Below are 17,511 nucleotides of genomic sequence, written 5' to 3' on the forward strand. Positions count from 1 at the left end.
TATATATATAAATAATTGACCGTATAATTTCAAATTATGGTCAGTGGTGATTTTAATTCTTTAATGAAATTATATAAGTTAAATTAAATGATTAGGTTCTTATGACAATTCATCTTGTACTACGTATGTTCATATACCATATATACCGCTATGGATAATGTTATACACGTTTTAATTACTTCTATGTTTTATTCTTTTGATTCAGAAAAGGTTCCATTACGTTGTCGTTTATTCGACAGATTATCATACTACTGATATTAGTATATAGACTGTGTATAACAAATAAAGGATTTTAAAAAATCAGTTTAATCACGTTGAGTTGTATTAAAGATATAAAAAGAAATAAGGCGAGGTATATTAATATTTTAGGTTGATTCATTACTATGTGTGAAAAACGTGATTGCAATTGCTAATTTGTAACTAGGAAATGAAATTATAATTTTGATTAGTAATTTAAACAACTTGATTAACCACCCTAATTATAATAATGGCCCGAAGTTACAATTACTAGTTGAACCAAAGTAATCGGAACTACATTGGACTGTTATTAGTAATTGCAATTACTTTTTATACAACACTGTACTTCTGCCAACACTTATGGGCAATACTTGAGTGAAGGTGGGTAGAGAAAATATATAAATTGAAGTGTATATGTTTCTATTAGTAATTGAGTGGTGTTCAGGTCCCCTGAGAGGCGAGTTGATGTATTAGGCTTCAAGTAATTAGATGATTGTCCGTGTACTATTGATCCAGCTCCTCTTCTTGCTATTAGCGTATCCTACTATACTCTAGTGTACTCAAGTACTATACTCTACCGTGCCCTAGTACTCTACTTCAATGGTTCCCAAACTTTACAAGCGGCACTCTTGTAGGGCTAAACAAATTTACGGCACCCGTGTCGAGCTATAAAAAAAAAATTATCCTTAAAGCGGTTCAATATGTAGTGAAAGAAGGAAAACTGTAAATTAAATTCTTGATTTATTTTTCAGATAAAAAGATAACACTATACATTAACGGACATCGATGAGGAAGGGATGGTCGGAGTACAACCCTCTCCCCCCCCCACCACAATAATTTGAAAACCCAAAAATTCAGTAAATTTGAGAACCTACTTCAAAATACAACGAAGTTAACACATTTTTCTCCAAAAGTTAGCAATAGATAAGTGAGAAGTTAGATCCAAAAGAGATGAAAAAATTTCAATATTTCATACTAGATAAATATTTATAGGAAGTTTTCAGGTTGTTTTATAATTTTTTTGCAAACATTATTTGTTAATTGAAATCAAAATTTTATTTTGCAATATTAACTGTTAGGGGTTTCCCCTACATTAAAATTCCATCCTGATAATCAATAAATCATTTTCGGAAAATATATTTTGAAATCAATAATTACAACAATAATGATCACGATATAGTTGGGAAAATTAAAATATTTTAATATAGTTGGCAAGTTCAGTCAAAAATGTTGAAAAATTTAAATTTTCAATCTCCCATATCGAATTGTTGAGGCCCCTTCAATAAAATCTATTGAGCTAAAAAATAATAATGATAATAATAAAAATATCGGCACAATTATCTTTAATGCTGTTCAATGTGCAGGATAAGGAGGGACTCACTCACTTCCATACTCCTGGCATACGCTTGGGGCACCCACTTTGGTAATCACTTCTCTACTCTACCATATTGCACCCTACTTTTAGTTTTATCCATTCTAGCACACCATATCCTCAACTATCCAATAACCACCCACAATCATCGTGCTTTTATTTCTATGATAATCTAAACGGAAAAAAATGTATGTAATATCTTGTGCTCGTTCTTATAAAAAACATTTCACTTGTTAATTTAGGTTGACATTGTTTTCGCAAAATGTGTTTTTAAGATGCTCAAAACTAGAATTAGAAACTTTCTATGCTAAAACCTTATGTATGACTGAATAAATCAAGGAATATATTCGAACTAGACTCTACGAACTTGTTTTATTTCAGTCTCCCCAATCTCTCACATTACATACGTGCATTAACTATGGTAGACTTTTATTCAACACTGGAATATATACTGAAAGTTTACTAAGAGCCTGATGACTGTAACTTTACAAATACGCCAGTATTATTTTTGTCTGTGAAATATGAATTTAGTCACAAATTAACATCAAAGAACAAGACAAGTAATGTGTATACACACGTATTTCAATTTGTAAGAGAACAATTATAATGTTAGAATTCAAATAAATAAAAAACTAAGAAGCCCTTTAGGTACACTATTTTTACTAGAGCGGTTATTTTTAAAATAACCATCAATCAATTGCTTTCTTCCAGTATTCCGATAATTCTACTTAAGGTGCCGGCTATTTTTCACACCATCGAGAGATGCTACTTGTAAGACGCTAGCTTTTAGTGGACCAGAAGATAATATTCTAACCTTTATTGATTACAATAATTCAGTTATGAATATTACAACAAATAACATGGTTATTACATTTATGTAATTGAATTATTTACAAGAAATAGCACATGTATCGATATTTCTACAACGTTAACCTGATGACTGTAGTGGTTCGCGTCTTGACAGCTAGGTCGCGTCATGACGGTCCGTAACCGTCAAGCGCCAATCAGAGTAGTGACCAACAGATAGAAGCTGGGACGCTACAGTACTCCCTTCCTTGATGACGGATTCTAGGGTAGGAGTGACTATAATAATAATATTTTACTTTTAGGGATAATATCCGAAACCAGCGTTCAGTTTCAAACAATTAAATTTACATAAATATTTTGAGTGCTTAAATTTTAAATCTAAACGCCATCATCATCGGATCCGGAGAGGGGAGGGGGCGTGGGAGGCCTAAAGAAGACAAAAATTAATTTTTGGAATAATTTCATATATATCCTCTATACTTTTATTCTAAACAATACAAGTCTTGTTCCATACCTGGAGAAACCTAAAACTTTATTGTTCTATTCCCTCTTGCCTCTGGATAATTTTTTTAAGTTGCCTCAGTATATATTTTCCGGAGAGACATCGTTGATCGTAGTTGAGACGTTAAATAACTCTAGTATTCATGTCACCATTAGCTTTAGATGGAAAACATTAGGAAAGTAAACCAAATATAGGATCTTATGAAGAGTTCTTTGTTTTATTTGCACCCCACTCTTCTAATGACAATTTCTGGATTTGCCTGTGATCTGCATACAAACTTCACTAAAGGTTATAACCTAGAATGACATTACATACATTTACGTAAATTCACGTTTAAATTTCAGTAAACGTGTATGGTAAAACATTGCAATGATTAGACATCAAACGGGCCACAGGATCATTTGGAAATGGTAGACAAAAGTATTTTAAGAATTATTTAAAATGAACAAAAAAAAACAAAAAAACTATCAAGGATATTTCGTTGAATTTAATGTCTTTTCGAATATTTATTACCTTGTTATTCTTCAGTTAATCATTTGCATCTTATAATATTCCTTTCATCACCCTGATATAAAATGATTTATTTTTTCAGAGAAAACGATGATACTATAAATTCACGGACTTCACTACGGAATGGTTAGTGGGGGCGCGAACCTACCCCCTCAATAATTTGAAAAATAAGGACATATTAGAACCTGCTTCAAAATACAATAAAGGTAAAACATTTTTCTCAACAAGTTAGCGGTAGGTAAGTGAAAAGTTTAAATCCAAAAGAGCTGTATAATTTTTTATATTTCATACTATATATATTTATAGGAAGTTTTCAAGTTATTCAATAATTATTTAGGAAAAAGATTTTTCTAAACATAATTTATAAATTAAAATCTCCATTTAATTTAGTAATAATATAGGTTAGGGGTTTCCCCTACATTAAAATCCCAACCTGATAATCAATAAATCATGTTTGGAAGATATGTTTCTAAATCAATAATTATAAAAAATAAAATATCTCATGATATAGTTGGGAAAATTAAAATATTTTAATATAGGTGGAAAATTCATTAATATTTTTGTCAGTATCGTGCTGGATGGTCTCTTCATGAGCGCCCAATATGAAACACTGTATACTATGTAATTCCCATTTTGAATTCAAGTAATGAATACATGTGTACTCTGTGCTTCTGTTAATATACAGGGGTTTAAACAACAGCCTCCCAAGGCACACTCAGCCTCAATGAGAAGTTAATGCGGTAGTGGATTGGGGAGGATTTTGGTTGGATTTAATGTTTAAATCACTTTCTGCTATGACCATTAAGTCGAGAAACAGTCTCAACTCTCGCAAAATGGTCAAATTTCTCAAAAACGACTAAATTGAATCTGACTGGTTTGAATTTCTTTATATTTATTTACATGAAAATTTGTTGACCTACTTTGCTAGAAATATATTTTGGTATTTGTAATTTTGGATGTATTTTAAAACATTTAATACGATAGGAAATCTATTTTCTTCTTCTACATAAAAAAAAAACCATCGATTGGTTATGTAATAACCTTGAAATGCAGGCAGGACAGCAATACAGAAAATTATTGAAATTATGTATTAAATATATGATAAGGCCAAAATTTTTAAGCTAGGTTTTAAGTTTTAAGTTCAAAGTTATGGTAAGGCCAGAATTTTGAGGCTCAATGGGCCCTGAGTTCAAATAACCCAGTTTAGCAAAATTATCTGTGTGTGAGTGCGCATTTTTTCTGTTATGTGGGATGTAACAGCAACTTTTTCACTAAAATGGATTTACCTGATGTTCTTCTATGTATAATCAATTTTACAATTTTTTTTAATATTATATAATATATTAAGTTTAAGTATATAACTTCACAGGGAATTTTTTTCTTATTTTGAAAGATTTAATTCATATTTTCTGTTAGGGCACTTAACCAAGAAACATCCTGTATATCTATATATTTGTACCAAGGGGGTTGCCACAACAATTTTGTTGAGGGAAGGAGGTAAAACCTGAAATTTCCTAACAATTCTAACCAGATTTCGACTATCTTCCAATATTTTAATTTTCCAAACTATATTGGTATTGGTATCATAGGTATTGTTCTTTCTTTTAAAGTTTAGTAACTATTTAAATAAAATATTTTACCACAATTTTCACAGGTAGAGGTAGGTTATTAAATTTTCCAATTTTTTGGGTTTTCAAATTATTGTAGGAAAGTGACATCCCCCTTTCCTTTCTATAACGATGTTCCTGCAGTAAGTTCCTATCAAATGGTATTAAAAAACATATAAATAAAAATATTCAGACTGATATTTTTTATGTGTATTTCTGAAGTTGTGCATAATGTGTTATTTTCATTGATTTGTCGGTATTTTTTAGATTTATCTAAGTTCAGGGTGAGGGGGGGGGAGACAAAATAACCGCAACACGTTTATAATTAATTGTTGAAGAAGAAAATTTGGGATAATAATAAAATATACAAAAATACGAGGAATCTTCACTGTTAAGTTTACCGGAAATTCTTTTTATTCATGCAGGTAGTTTGAAAAGCCTTTGAATTTTTTTTCCCAACTTTTGAAATTGAAAAATTTAATTTTCACCTCCAGAAGTGGAGAATACCTACCTGTTTTTCCAGTATATAATGTTTCTATTGTTTTAACTCTAAATAAGGATTTTAGGTAATAACTTTGAAAGAACTGTTAAGATAACATTACTAATGGGTACTTGAAGAATATCAAAATTATATTCATAATATTTATTATTAATAGTTTTAGTTTAAAAAGTTTTGTTCTATATTTAGTAACAGTGTTTCTTTTTTTTTTTTTCTGTTCAGGGGTGGGGAGGTTTTTTCGCAGGATGTATTTAGTTGAAAGTAGGGGTGAGTAGATCAATACCAAGCTGGCTGAGTGGAGAGGGGCAGAGCACCCGCCCTAACCTGCACGAACCTCCCTCAAATTATAAACTTAGCATTCAAATAAAGGTATGTAAACAATAACTACTTTTGCAATGTTTTCTCCGACTTCTCTTTCAGTGATCTATCTTAGTTTTATGTTTATAATGGGATAGTTCTGAAATTTACTATCCTTAAGGATCAGTAGGACGCTTATTAAGATACTTCATACTTGTATGTTCATATTTACCGTACATACCTATAATATATAAAGTTATCGATATGTGAAGCTTTACGTATTTTTTGTATTTCTCTCCAAATTTAAGCACATTTACACTTATAAGATTATATATTCAGACATGTGTAAAGTGATTCATGTATGTATGTAGTAGTTTTGTGTTTGTAAAATTCTCTTCTTTAATCAGTTATTCTTTTCTTAATTTCATTAGGACTCTTTGTGAAGGATTGCCAAATTGAATAATTTTATCTTAAGAATTGTAATTTTATGTCTGATTATTCAATAGATTTTTTTGTATTAATGTGTATTTGGAGTAAAATAATTTCACTTATTCCTTAATCCAATTGATACTTCATTGGTGACAAACTTTTTCTTATTTTTAACATTTATTTCTGTTTAGTTTTGAAATTAATCTTAGTAAATAATCATTTCCATCTATATTTAAAATTATCGAAGCAATAACTACTTGTTTTGGCTTACTTGCTCTCAAACACTGTTAAGCCGCTTTATATTTTACTGCTGCATCAAATTTTAGTACTTCTTGATATCTGTAAATATGTTCATAGTACAGATTGAATGTTGTATTTTAATGTTAAATTTATTAAAGCTATTTCCAAATAGCCAAATGTTGTTTTTATTTTTCTTCTACTTGTTTGGTTAGTTAATCAAAAAATCTTATAATATATGGTTAGATTTTTTCCTTATTACTAATTTGATATATATCTTAGATTAATGGTTTTATAATATTGTTTTCTTATTATTATAAGATGAGTTAGTTTCTAATACAACACCAATGGCTTTGTACATTTTCTCTTCAGTACTAATGTTACTTTTATGTATTATTAACTAAATTTAACTGATTTGATTTGTGATAGGCTCCAAATCATGATTGTTTTCATTTCCGATTCATTGAATGCGGACTGTTAAACATTTTACTTTGCTCATCTAGTGTGTATGTGGAGGCAGTTGTCAAAGCTGTAAAGAAATAATTTCTTATTACTTTTTATGTATATCAAAGAGCAAAATTATTTGGAAGGATTATTAACAGTTGACTAGTTCTTATTGGTGAATAAAATCATCTGCATTCAATATGAGCAAGCTATATTTGTATGGCCTGGTCATCATGTTTAGTTCTGTTTAATCTAAATTTAATCCATGAGTTTTAAATTGCATTTTCATTTTTTAAACATTATCTTTCTAAGTAAAAGATTAATTCATTGATTTAGCTGTTATCGAAAATATATTGCTTGTCTATCTCCTTTTTTTTTCTTTGATTTTTCTTCTTTCCTTCTTATTTACTATAAAACTTGATGTAGTGTGATTTAATTTAATTATTCATGTCCTTCATATCTTGTAATATATACTTTCGACTATACCCTAATTGTATACTTAAAAGATTATGTAATAGGTTTGAATAGAAGTAGAGTAGCTTTTAGCCCTTCACATCTAACTTTTAAGTTTTATTTATTGCTTCTCAAAGAAACTTTTTCTTAAAACTCACATCACTTTTTATATTTAAGTGTATACAAAAAAGTTTTATGCGCCTACAATATTATTGTTGTGGTTTTATTTTATTTTTTATATTACTATTCTGCTATAATTCTTTGATAAATAATATCTCAAATTTGTTAATATGATCGATGTTTCTTTAAAAGGAGAAAATATATAAATGATTTTTAGGTATTTATCAATATCAAATAACCTAAAACTTCATTCAAATTTTATTTAATAGTGAAAAAAGTGCATGATATCATATAACGTCCGAAATATATAGGTTGTAGATTATAGCTTTAATATTCTACATAGCCTATTTATTTGTTTAACTTTTATAAGTTAATTAATTTTGTTTATTTCAGGCTTACACTTTTATCATTACCTTGAGGAAGAGAATGCTAATGATAGATTACTTTATTTAGAACCAAAAAGGTAAATATTTAAAGACTTGTGATTTATTAATATCTTTGTATACATTTTAATTTCCTTCTTTTTTTTTTGGAATGCTCCTCCTAATCTTTGTATAGTTATTAGTTATTTAACAGGTTTTATCTGGTGCTACTAATATGCCTCACTAATTTATTACCTCTTTCAGATATTTAAATTTATATATTTTCATCATTAACTGCTGCTTCTATTAATCCGTTGACTCCTATTGTATGGAAGACTAGTGATTTTGTTGTTAGTAAATGTTAAACAATAAGTCTCTAGTCTCCTGACAAAGGTAGTCTATTACAGCCTATGTACTACTTCCACATCTTTCTCAAGTTTCACCATTAACAATTCCCTTTATTATAGTTTTTAAGAAAATATCTGTGATGTTTAATTTTTATTAATTTATAACTTATGAAGTATTGTTACTAATGCTTAATCGTTAAACTAATTTAATATCTTAAGTATAACATTATACTTAAGACAATTGAATAGATTTAAACATTTTATTGAGTAGTATAGTTTAATCAAACATGATTTAGTTACTAAGAATATAATTATAAATAAGCTGTTTTATGCATAAACTTGCCATGTTAAGTGAAAACTTGGATAGTCAATGGCAAGTAAAGTTTAAATTAACTTTTATTTACTCTGTAGTTTGAATAAATCATTTCAACAATTAACATTAGTTAGCTTGATTGAATCCTGCTGAATCATTCATGTTTATAAGTTACTGTAGGGATATGATTTAATGTTTCATTGAACAGAAAAAAACAATAAAAAAAAAACTTAGCAATAAAACAGTTATGTTAAATCTTATCATACACTAATTCAAGTATTTTTTTTTACATTGTATTGTCTGAATTTAATTTTGTAAAATTTTTCAATGTCAGTCTTTATTTATAAAAGTTACAAGATTTATCATGTTGTACCAGTTTTATATAATATCACGTCTAATATGTGGACATATCACAATTTATATTTGTTGATAATTTTGATTTTTCTTAGTTTTCATATTTTTTGTTCAACTAATAGACTTTTTTTTTATATTTCATCCTTATTATCGTTTTTAATTCAGTGTACAAATCATAAATACTTTAATATTAAAAATTACCTTCACTTCATCACATTATATATTTAATTAAATCCGTATTATAATAATGTATGATAGCGTTAAAATATTTCTTTTAGTAGGTTATACATATTTGTTTTACTTTTATTTTTGTTATATTAAGCTCATTGATTATTTTTCTTTAATGGTAAATTTAGTATAAGGTTTTTTTATAGCCTGTGTTATGTGAATAAATTTTCCAAAACGTTGATCAGGACTTTTAAATCATGAATTTATTCATTGATCCAAATGTTGTTTATTGAAATACTGTAAGTAATTTTACTATGGTTACATTTTGCAATGTCTTGTCTAACTATTAATTAGAAGATTGATGTTAATTTGTAAAACTTTGTCTCCTTTTTTAAAATTTCAATTATTAATAAAAAGTTCTGACAAAACTTATTTTGTTCTTATACAACTTTCACTTATTTTTTTTTCATTTATTTTAGGATCATTACTTAAGGGTTTTTCAATGTTCCGAGTTTTTGTAGTAAATTGTTTATTTTTGATATTCTATCCTTTATTGCCATCGTTAATATTACTTTATTTTCTTTTTTATATTTACCCATGTGGTATTTTTTTTTTTTTTTTAATTTTTCTTTACGCATATATGCATATCTTTATTACTATGCAGGATATAATAAAAAAAAAAATTATATTGTTCATATAAAAATTAATCATTCTAAACTTTATTTATTATCTTGATGTAGTTTATGTTTAATATAACTAAAACTTATTAAAAAAATAAATAAAAGATTTGTCGTAAGATATGTAAATATGTATCGTCTTCATTCCTATTTCAGAAAATAATGAATGTGCAAACAATAAAGAAAACTGAAGATGTAAATGATGAATTGTTAATTGATGATGAGGTATCAATTTTTGCTTTAATATTTTAGGTTTTAGAAATTATTTATTAAATAATGCAGTGTGTTAAAAACATATATATATATATTCTTTACAGCTCTTATATACTACTTACTGGGCTCAGAAAGAATCCAGGTGTATGTTTCTTCCTTTCTTTAACAATTGCTGCTCGTTTTGGATTTCACTCAAATAAATCAAAAGGCTTGTGACTGAAAAATAGTTGGTTTCCAATGGTTGGCAATAGAGTAGTTTAAACAACTGGTCCATCAGATACACATACTGGATTTATTCCTCCCCCAACTCCTCCACTGTTGCCTGTAACAGTAACAGTATGTCTTTGTATTGCTCTTTTCTTGAGGATAGGACAACTTCCAATCTGGTAATGTCATGCTTTAAGGTTGTTCATACCAAATGGTCTTAAAAACCTGCTAGTATTATTATGAAGTCATTGTAGATTGTCTTTCTAATTTCTCCGCATTTCTATGTAATGCTAAAGTTGATCAGCTAGCTAGAAAAGATGCTGGTATTCCTCCGATAGGGCCCAGAATTTTTAGGCACATCCTAAAAAATAGGACTAATTTGAACAAGCAGTTCTTAAAGATAACCTTTCAGGTTTCTTTTATTTTTCTTGAGTGTTCAATACTTTTGAGAGAAATACCTGCACAAGGTAGTTTTGACTAAACTACTTCAGAGATAATACTCTATGTAATATTAATTATTTTTAGTAATTGTAGTTGCTTTTTAAATATCCTTATTATCCTCCATTATCCATTGTTGAGAGCTATTCCATGGTATCTCACACCCAGATTATACTTCGTTACTCCATCAATCAGAATATTTAACTTTTACCTATTGACTACTGTTGTACTATTTCTTCTTAAACAGTCTTTGAAACAGGGTTTATTTAATCATTAACTTAGGGTCTATCTAACCATTACTCATTTTTAAGTCCTCATCCGCTACTGATCCTCATTGTTTTTTATTATGCTGATTGGCAAAAAGGGCTTAACTACACTACAAGGCTTCTTAGGAACTCAGGATAAAAGGACATAGACTGCTTTATATAGTGATGGTAGAATAGTGAAAATTCCTGTGTGTATATGTCATCTATTGAAATTAGAATAATAATTCATATTTATTTGTATGGTAATACTTTTTAGAAAATATGATTTTTTAAAAAAAAATATATCATGATTACAAATTTATAGGTTATATGTTTGATTCCATGGAAAGGAATAGCTATGGCATTTTCCCTCACATCTCTAGGTCTTGGGTCATTATGTTTCGGAATTTTATCTGCTTTAGGACATTTAGATGAAAAGGTAAATGAAAAATTTCTTAATGGATTAGTGTTTTATTATTAAATATATTTTTTTGTGTTAATAAAAAAATAAATTCACTTGAGAGAACAAATAACTGAGTACTTGAAATCACAAGAAGGATTCTTCTAAATAATATGAAAATTAAGTAAATAAAATTCATAATGAAAATTAAAAACAGTGTATTTATTTTTTAATGTCATTGGAATTTTAAATTAGCTTAGTTATTTTTTTTTATCTATATACTTTTATTTTCATTAATGATTTCTTCCTATTTTTATAATAAAACTGAATTATTTATTTAAAGACTTTTAGCTGATTAATTAACTAGAAAAATTATTCATAATTTAAAGAAATTATTAATGTACAATAATAAATGATTGAAGAATGCTTATGTGGATTCATATGAATTTCATTAAATATTTACTAAAACAATTAATCTTATGACAGAGCAGGAAAATACCAAATAAGTTATTGAAAGGAGGTAGTTGACTATATGAAATAGATTGTTGGAAGATAGTCCAGATTGCGGTCAATAAAGGTACAAAATAGTATAAGAAACTATTTGAAGGAAGCTGGTCCATGTGCTGTAAAAGAAAAACTCAAATAGTCGTGAAACTATTTATTATGAGCCGACGTTTGTTTTAATTGCAACATATTTTAAACTGTTAATCCCCCCTACTTCTCTGTTACATCCTGTCAACCCTCACTTTCAGTCTGAAAAATACATTTCCTATTTAGCTTATTATCTTCCTTTATTCTTGATTTTACTCTTGTTCACTTTTTTTCCTCTTTTTTGTGTACTGTATTTTATATTTCTTTCTTTATCTGTTGTTATTTCAGTTTTCGTTAATTGTCTAAAACCTTTCATTATTTTTATTTAATTTTTATGTTTCACTGTACATCTTTTTAATTTTTCATTTATGTTTACATCATTTAAGTGTTTGTATCATTTGTTAGCTCTGGTGAAACCCTGGAACGTGGGGCTAAACATTGGTTCATAATAAGTAGTTTCATGACTATTTAAGTTTCTCTTTGACCACACCAGGACCATTTTCTTTTAAACAACTATTTAATGTTAACCAACATTTCGCCCCACTTTGCAGGGTTAATTGAAAAACAAGATACAAATATTGTTAGAATTTTTAATGTTCTATCACTTTTTACAATGTTTGTTTCTTCTTCCATTTAGCCCTACAAAGTGGGGCGAATCGTTGGTTAACATTATATAGTTTTTCTACTGTTTTTTACCTTGATTGACTGTCACCTGGGCTATCTTCCTACAACCAAATAAGTTAGTTAATCTAGTAACTATGCGGATGTCCTTAATATTAATTAGAGTGCTTATCATTAATTTTTATTCTGAATATTTTTTTTCGAGAAGTTCCTGAGGTCCATTCACTTATAATTAACATAGCAATTCTCTTTCCTAAGTTTTGATTAATTTAGATATATAATACATTATTTGAAAGGTAATCATTATTATAATAGTTTGATTTCAGCAAAACTCTCAATATGTTGTTGAATTCGGAATTCTTATTTGTTACCATTCTATATTAATGTGTTTTCCTTTCCTTACAGTATGAAGATAGAACAATAGCATTTTTTGTGGTAGGAGGACTAACTTTTATTCCAGGGGCTTATCATGTATTTATAGCATATTCTGCTTATACTAAAAAACCTGGATATTCTTATAGTGATATTCCTGATGTAGACTCATTTTGATTGCCTTATTGAGGTAATCTTTTTTGCTCAATTCATGTTTTTGTTTTAATTTATTGAAATAGAAGATAAATGGTCCCTATATTTAAAAATGTCAGAGCATTTAAATATTAGCCCTTTACGAAAAATGAAATCTGCATTCCACTTGTTCTTTTGTTACCTAAATAGTTCTAGTTTGTGGCAATTTATGAGTAAGGCTTCAATCAAAATCATCAAAAATGCTTGCAAAAGCGATGCTAGCCAGTAAAACTAGATTCTTCATACATAAATAGATATATTATAAGAAAAGATACCTATAAATGAAGTAAAACAATTAACAAAAAAAGAAAAAAAAAATGGCGTAAGTTATATAAGTAAATTTAGAATTTTTTGTTCTTCGAAAAGAAAGATCCATATCATGCTATAAATATTTTTATGGTCATGAGAATTACATCAAGTAATTCTATAAATTATTATTTATTAGAAACATTTTATGTTTTTGTGCTAAGATATTGTGTTTATAGAATAAGAAAATAATTTTTATTGTGGTAAATTCATCCTGAAAATACCAGGAACACACTGGTTTTATGTGTATTTTTATGGCTTTATATTTATTATGATTATGATTTTCTGTTGTTTGATTATCAAAATGAAAAAAAAAGAAGTTTATTTTCAAACTAAAATGTACAGGAGGATTTGTAAATGAAAATAGTTTAGAAACTTCTGAAAGAGATTGCACCGATAACATGAGATTTATGAAAAAAAAAATAGTTCTTTGAGAAATAACATACTAATCGATTGGTTGGGATCTTGTATTCAAAAAATAGTTTATCATTGTTTCATTAGTCATCACCAAGAGTTTTCAGTTGCTCTCATGTCTCGGGAACATGTTGAACTGGCAACACTTCCTAGCTGTATTTCTGTTTTAATCCATTAAAACTAAAAATCCTCTCTATATATTTAATTTACTCAGCTTACATTGCTCTGTCCACTTTTTGAACACTAGAACCCAGTACAAATTTGTATATCTGCTTTCATTGAACTGGCTTCCTTCGGTAAATCATTCATTATTTGTGAAAATCCTTAAAAGTTTCTGACCATAATTCATTGTCTATTACGTATTTTCAACACAACTTATTTCTTCATATCCAACGTTATCAATCTACTGTTCCCATGGAAACAATTTTTATTTTGCTAACATCGTTCATTGCTGTTTGCTATTCATCGCTAGTGGAAATATAGTGTTAAGTATAGCTAGATTGTAGCTATAATTCTTAGTGGACAACATGTACTAAATAAAAATTATTTTATTTATTTATTTTTTTTAAATAAGAAAATAGTGCAGGTTGAGGAGATCAAATATATGTGGATTGTTTTGTGGTTTCAAGGACTTGAAAAAAAAGTTCCCAAAGAAGGGAAATCTGTAAAAAGCCATGTTGACCCACCCTCAGGGCGACAAAGGTGTCTGAGGGACCCATAGTGACATTCATTTGTCTTAGCTTTTGGTGTTCTAAACAAATATATTTTTTTTAGGTTGCATAATCCATTTTCGTATAAATAAATGCAATATATTGAACACATGATTCGTTATAAAAAGTAGAAAGATAATTGTAACTGGGTCCGACAGACCCACCTGTTTCGTGGTAATTTATTTGGCATACCAACCATGTATATTTATTAATACCAACCATATAAATATATTTTTTTTAGGTTGCATAATCCATTTTCGTATAAATAAATGCAATATATTGAACACATGATTTGTTATAAAAAGTAGAAAGATAATTGTAACTGGGTCCGACAGACCCACCTGTTCCGTGGTGGTTTATTTGGCATACCAACCAGAGCATGAAAACACCTAGGAACCTTGAAGATGAATCTATTCAAACTCGTCATAAGCCTACCAGATAGGCTACCCTCCTCATAATAGGTTTACAAAATAACTAATAACAAAACAGAATATGAACATTTCACTTCAAATAAGCTTTGTTATTTTATAATATTTAATATCAACTAAGGTTGGAAGTGTCTCTTTATTAATATTTTGTTTGTCATGGACAGTTCGTCCTGGGTTCTTTTATTTATAACATTATTGAATAATTGGGTTGTTGTTTTAATAAATAAATACAAAATTATTAATTTGCTTTTTTATTAGTTTGTTATCAAAACATTCTAAGCAATTTATTATTTATGATGAAACTCATGAAACGTATTCTATTTAATTGCAATATAAAAAATATATATAAAAAAATAATAAAACTAAAAAAAAAAAAAAAAAATATCAAACTTGAATGATGAAGGAGTAAGTCATAATGCAAACAATGAACAAGAAAACTGTCTTACGTAATGACAAAAATCATGGAAATAGATTATTATTGGTTTCAAACCATTTCTCTTTTTTTATATGTGATCTTGAGGTATATAAGTTATGGTGGGAGTCATACCTTTTTCCATCAAACTAGTGCATGCACACTAATAAAATGGGTCATACTTAATTTGTCAAACTGTGGTTCTTTCTCATGTCATTTATAGATTGTTATAAAACATTTTGCCTTAAGAAAATATTTATGATAATTCATAAACTAATACTGAAAAAAAATTCTAATTTCTTAGACCTGTGAAATTTTTTAGGATCATTTAAAAAACTTGTGAGTCATTCATAGTTTTATCTTGATTCTTTATTTAGTTTTATTATTAGTGATTTAGTCTGTATTTTAAGTTCTGTGTGGTTAAATCTTCTAGTCAGTGATTCTTGAGTTCAGTGCATTTGTGAGTGAACAATTCAGAAACTATTCAACCAAATTCTGCTATTCAAATATTCAATCCAATGATCAAGAACAAAACAATGAAATCATTGTTGTAACTTTAAGTAATGTAATTTTAATTTGTGTACAAAGAGAACTTTTTTTATTTTAATTATTATTTTTTTAATAGAATTTTTCAGGAATTACTTGGAAGAAATGAAAGTAATAACTTGAATGTTTAACATAAAAGAAATGTTAAAATAATTATTTTTCCAAAAATAGAAAAAAAATAAAGATATTTTTATAAAAAAACGTTTTTCTTATTTTATTCCCATATACTTTAGTTTTCTATATTTGAATTATGATAAGAAACTTGTACAGGATGTACATTTTAGTTTATTTTTATTAATATGTATAAAGAGCGAGGTAGTGTGTAGCAGACAGCCCAATATTGCCATTATATAATTTTGATATATTGTTACAGAATAAGGTTTACTTTTCATTCTAAAAGAAATGAAATTGGAAGATCGACTTTATTATCTAATAAAACATGGTACGAAAACACACCTAAATTCAGTAAAAAGTTACCTTCCACATCATTGGTTGTCCATTAAGAGTTAATTAATGGTTAGTGTTATTGACTAGGATGCCTATTAGGAGTTATCTTAGTTTTAACAGTTAGTTAGTAATGCCATATTTCAGAATACATCCAAAGTTCATCATAGTTGCACAAATATGGCAAGTAAAAAAAAAAAAAATTTGAAAGATAACTTGTAGTGGGCATCCTAGGTAAGAACGTAAAGTAAACTTTGAGTTATCTATATAGTAGTGGGTAGTTAATATCTTGATATATTATGAGTAAATAAAGCACATAATTAATGACAAAGTTTATTGCATCATACAGTAACAGAATTATTTATTATTAAAAATAAAATTCTTGAAATTTTGGTAGAAATAAGAGTTTCATATTCTATAATTCATGAATGATTATTATGCTAATGAAACAATCTTCACGAAACTAAATTCATTAAGTAAAAATAAAAGAAAACAAAAAAATATTAATTTTAATAGAAGAAATTAATTATTTTATGTAATTGGTTAAGTGAGTTTTTAGTTATTAATAAATCAATAATGTAAACCAATATTGATTTTATCTCAACAAGAAAAAATCATTTGATAACTATGATGTAATACCATAATACCAAATCAAAAAGCAATGATAAAATTATAAAAAGGAAAATAAATGAATTGAAATAATAAATGTTTTCAAACAGAATAAAATCTATAAGTATTTTCACTTATACAAAAAAAAAAAAAAAAACTTTCTTAACTTAAATCTATGGATATGCTCAACATGTATTTTTAATTATGAAATAAAAATTTATAATACTGTAATATTCATTTATTATGCTAAAGATGTACTATGATAATAAAAGAATTTAGTGATACACTAAATACATTATTGAGGAACTACTTTTTTAAAGTTTTTAAGATATAACTAGTGTTACTAAGTCCTTTATTTTTAAATTATAAAGTAATTTATGAATATAAATGCATTTCCAGGCTGTAAGAAAATACTGCCAACTATCACTGAATATTTTAACTAAAACAAGGAATAAGAAAAACATGGATTTAGAGGTTACAAAATTACTTATGATCAAATTCAGTGATTAAAGCAATTACTAAATTATTTGTTACTAAACAAGTATTTAAATGTAAATATAGATATAAATTTTTTTTTTCATATTTTGTAAAATTATTAAAACAGAATGGATTTTTTGCTAAAAATGCT

At 27.4% G+C, this 17,511-nt stretch overlaps 1 protein-coding gene across 7 annotated transcripts in view; it reads left to right on the plus strand.

The window, feature by feature from the left end:
- Positions 1 to 17,511, plus strand: part of LOC106688728 (transmembrane protein 230) — a 34,677-nt gene that overhangs the window by 10,724 nt on the left and 6,442 nt on the right. For 2 of the 7 annotated variants that reach the window (XR_010844703.1, XM_067052033.1), the window contains exons 2-7: positions 3,511 to 3,634; positions 5,757 to 5,903; positions 7,908 to 7,977; positions 9,892 to 9,960; positions 11,164 to 11,277; positions 12,856 to 13,012. Coding sequence is in view for 6 of the 7 variants with exons in the window: in XM_067052033.1 (XP_066908134.1) it covers positions 9,898 to 9,960; positions 11,164 to 11,277; positions 12,856 to 12,999 (321 nt within the window). In the remaining variant the exon portion in view is untranslated. The other 5 variants (XM_067052035.1, XM_067052034.1, XM_067052031.1 and 2 more) reach the window with 5 other exon arrangements.

This window comes from Halyomorpha halys, unplaced genomic scaffold, assembly GCF_000696795.3.
Source record: "Halyomorpha halys isolate HHAL.00 unplaced genomic scaffold, Hhal_1.1 Scaffold1186.1, whole genome shotgun sequence".
NCBI classification, from domain to species: domain Eukaryota; kingdom Metazoa; phylum Arthropoda; class Insecta; order Hemiptera; family Pentatomidae; genus Halyomorpha; species Halyomorpha halys.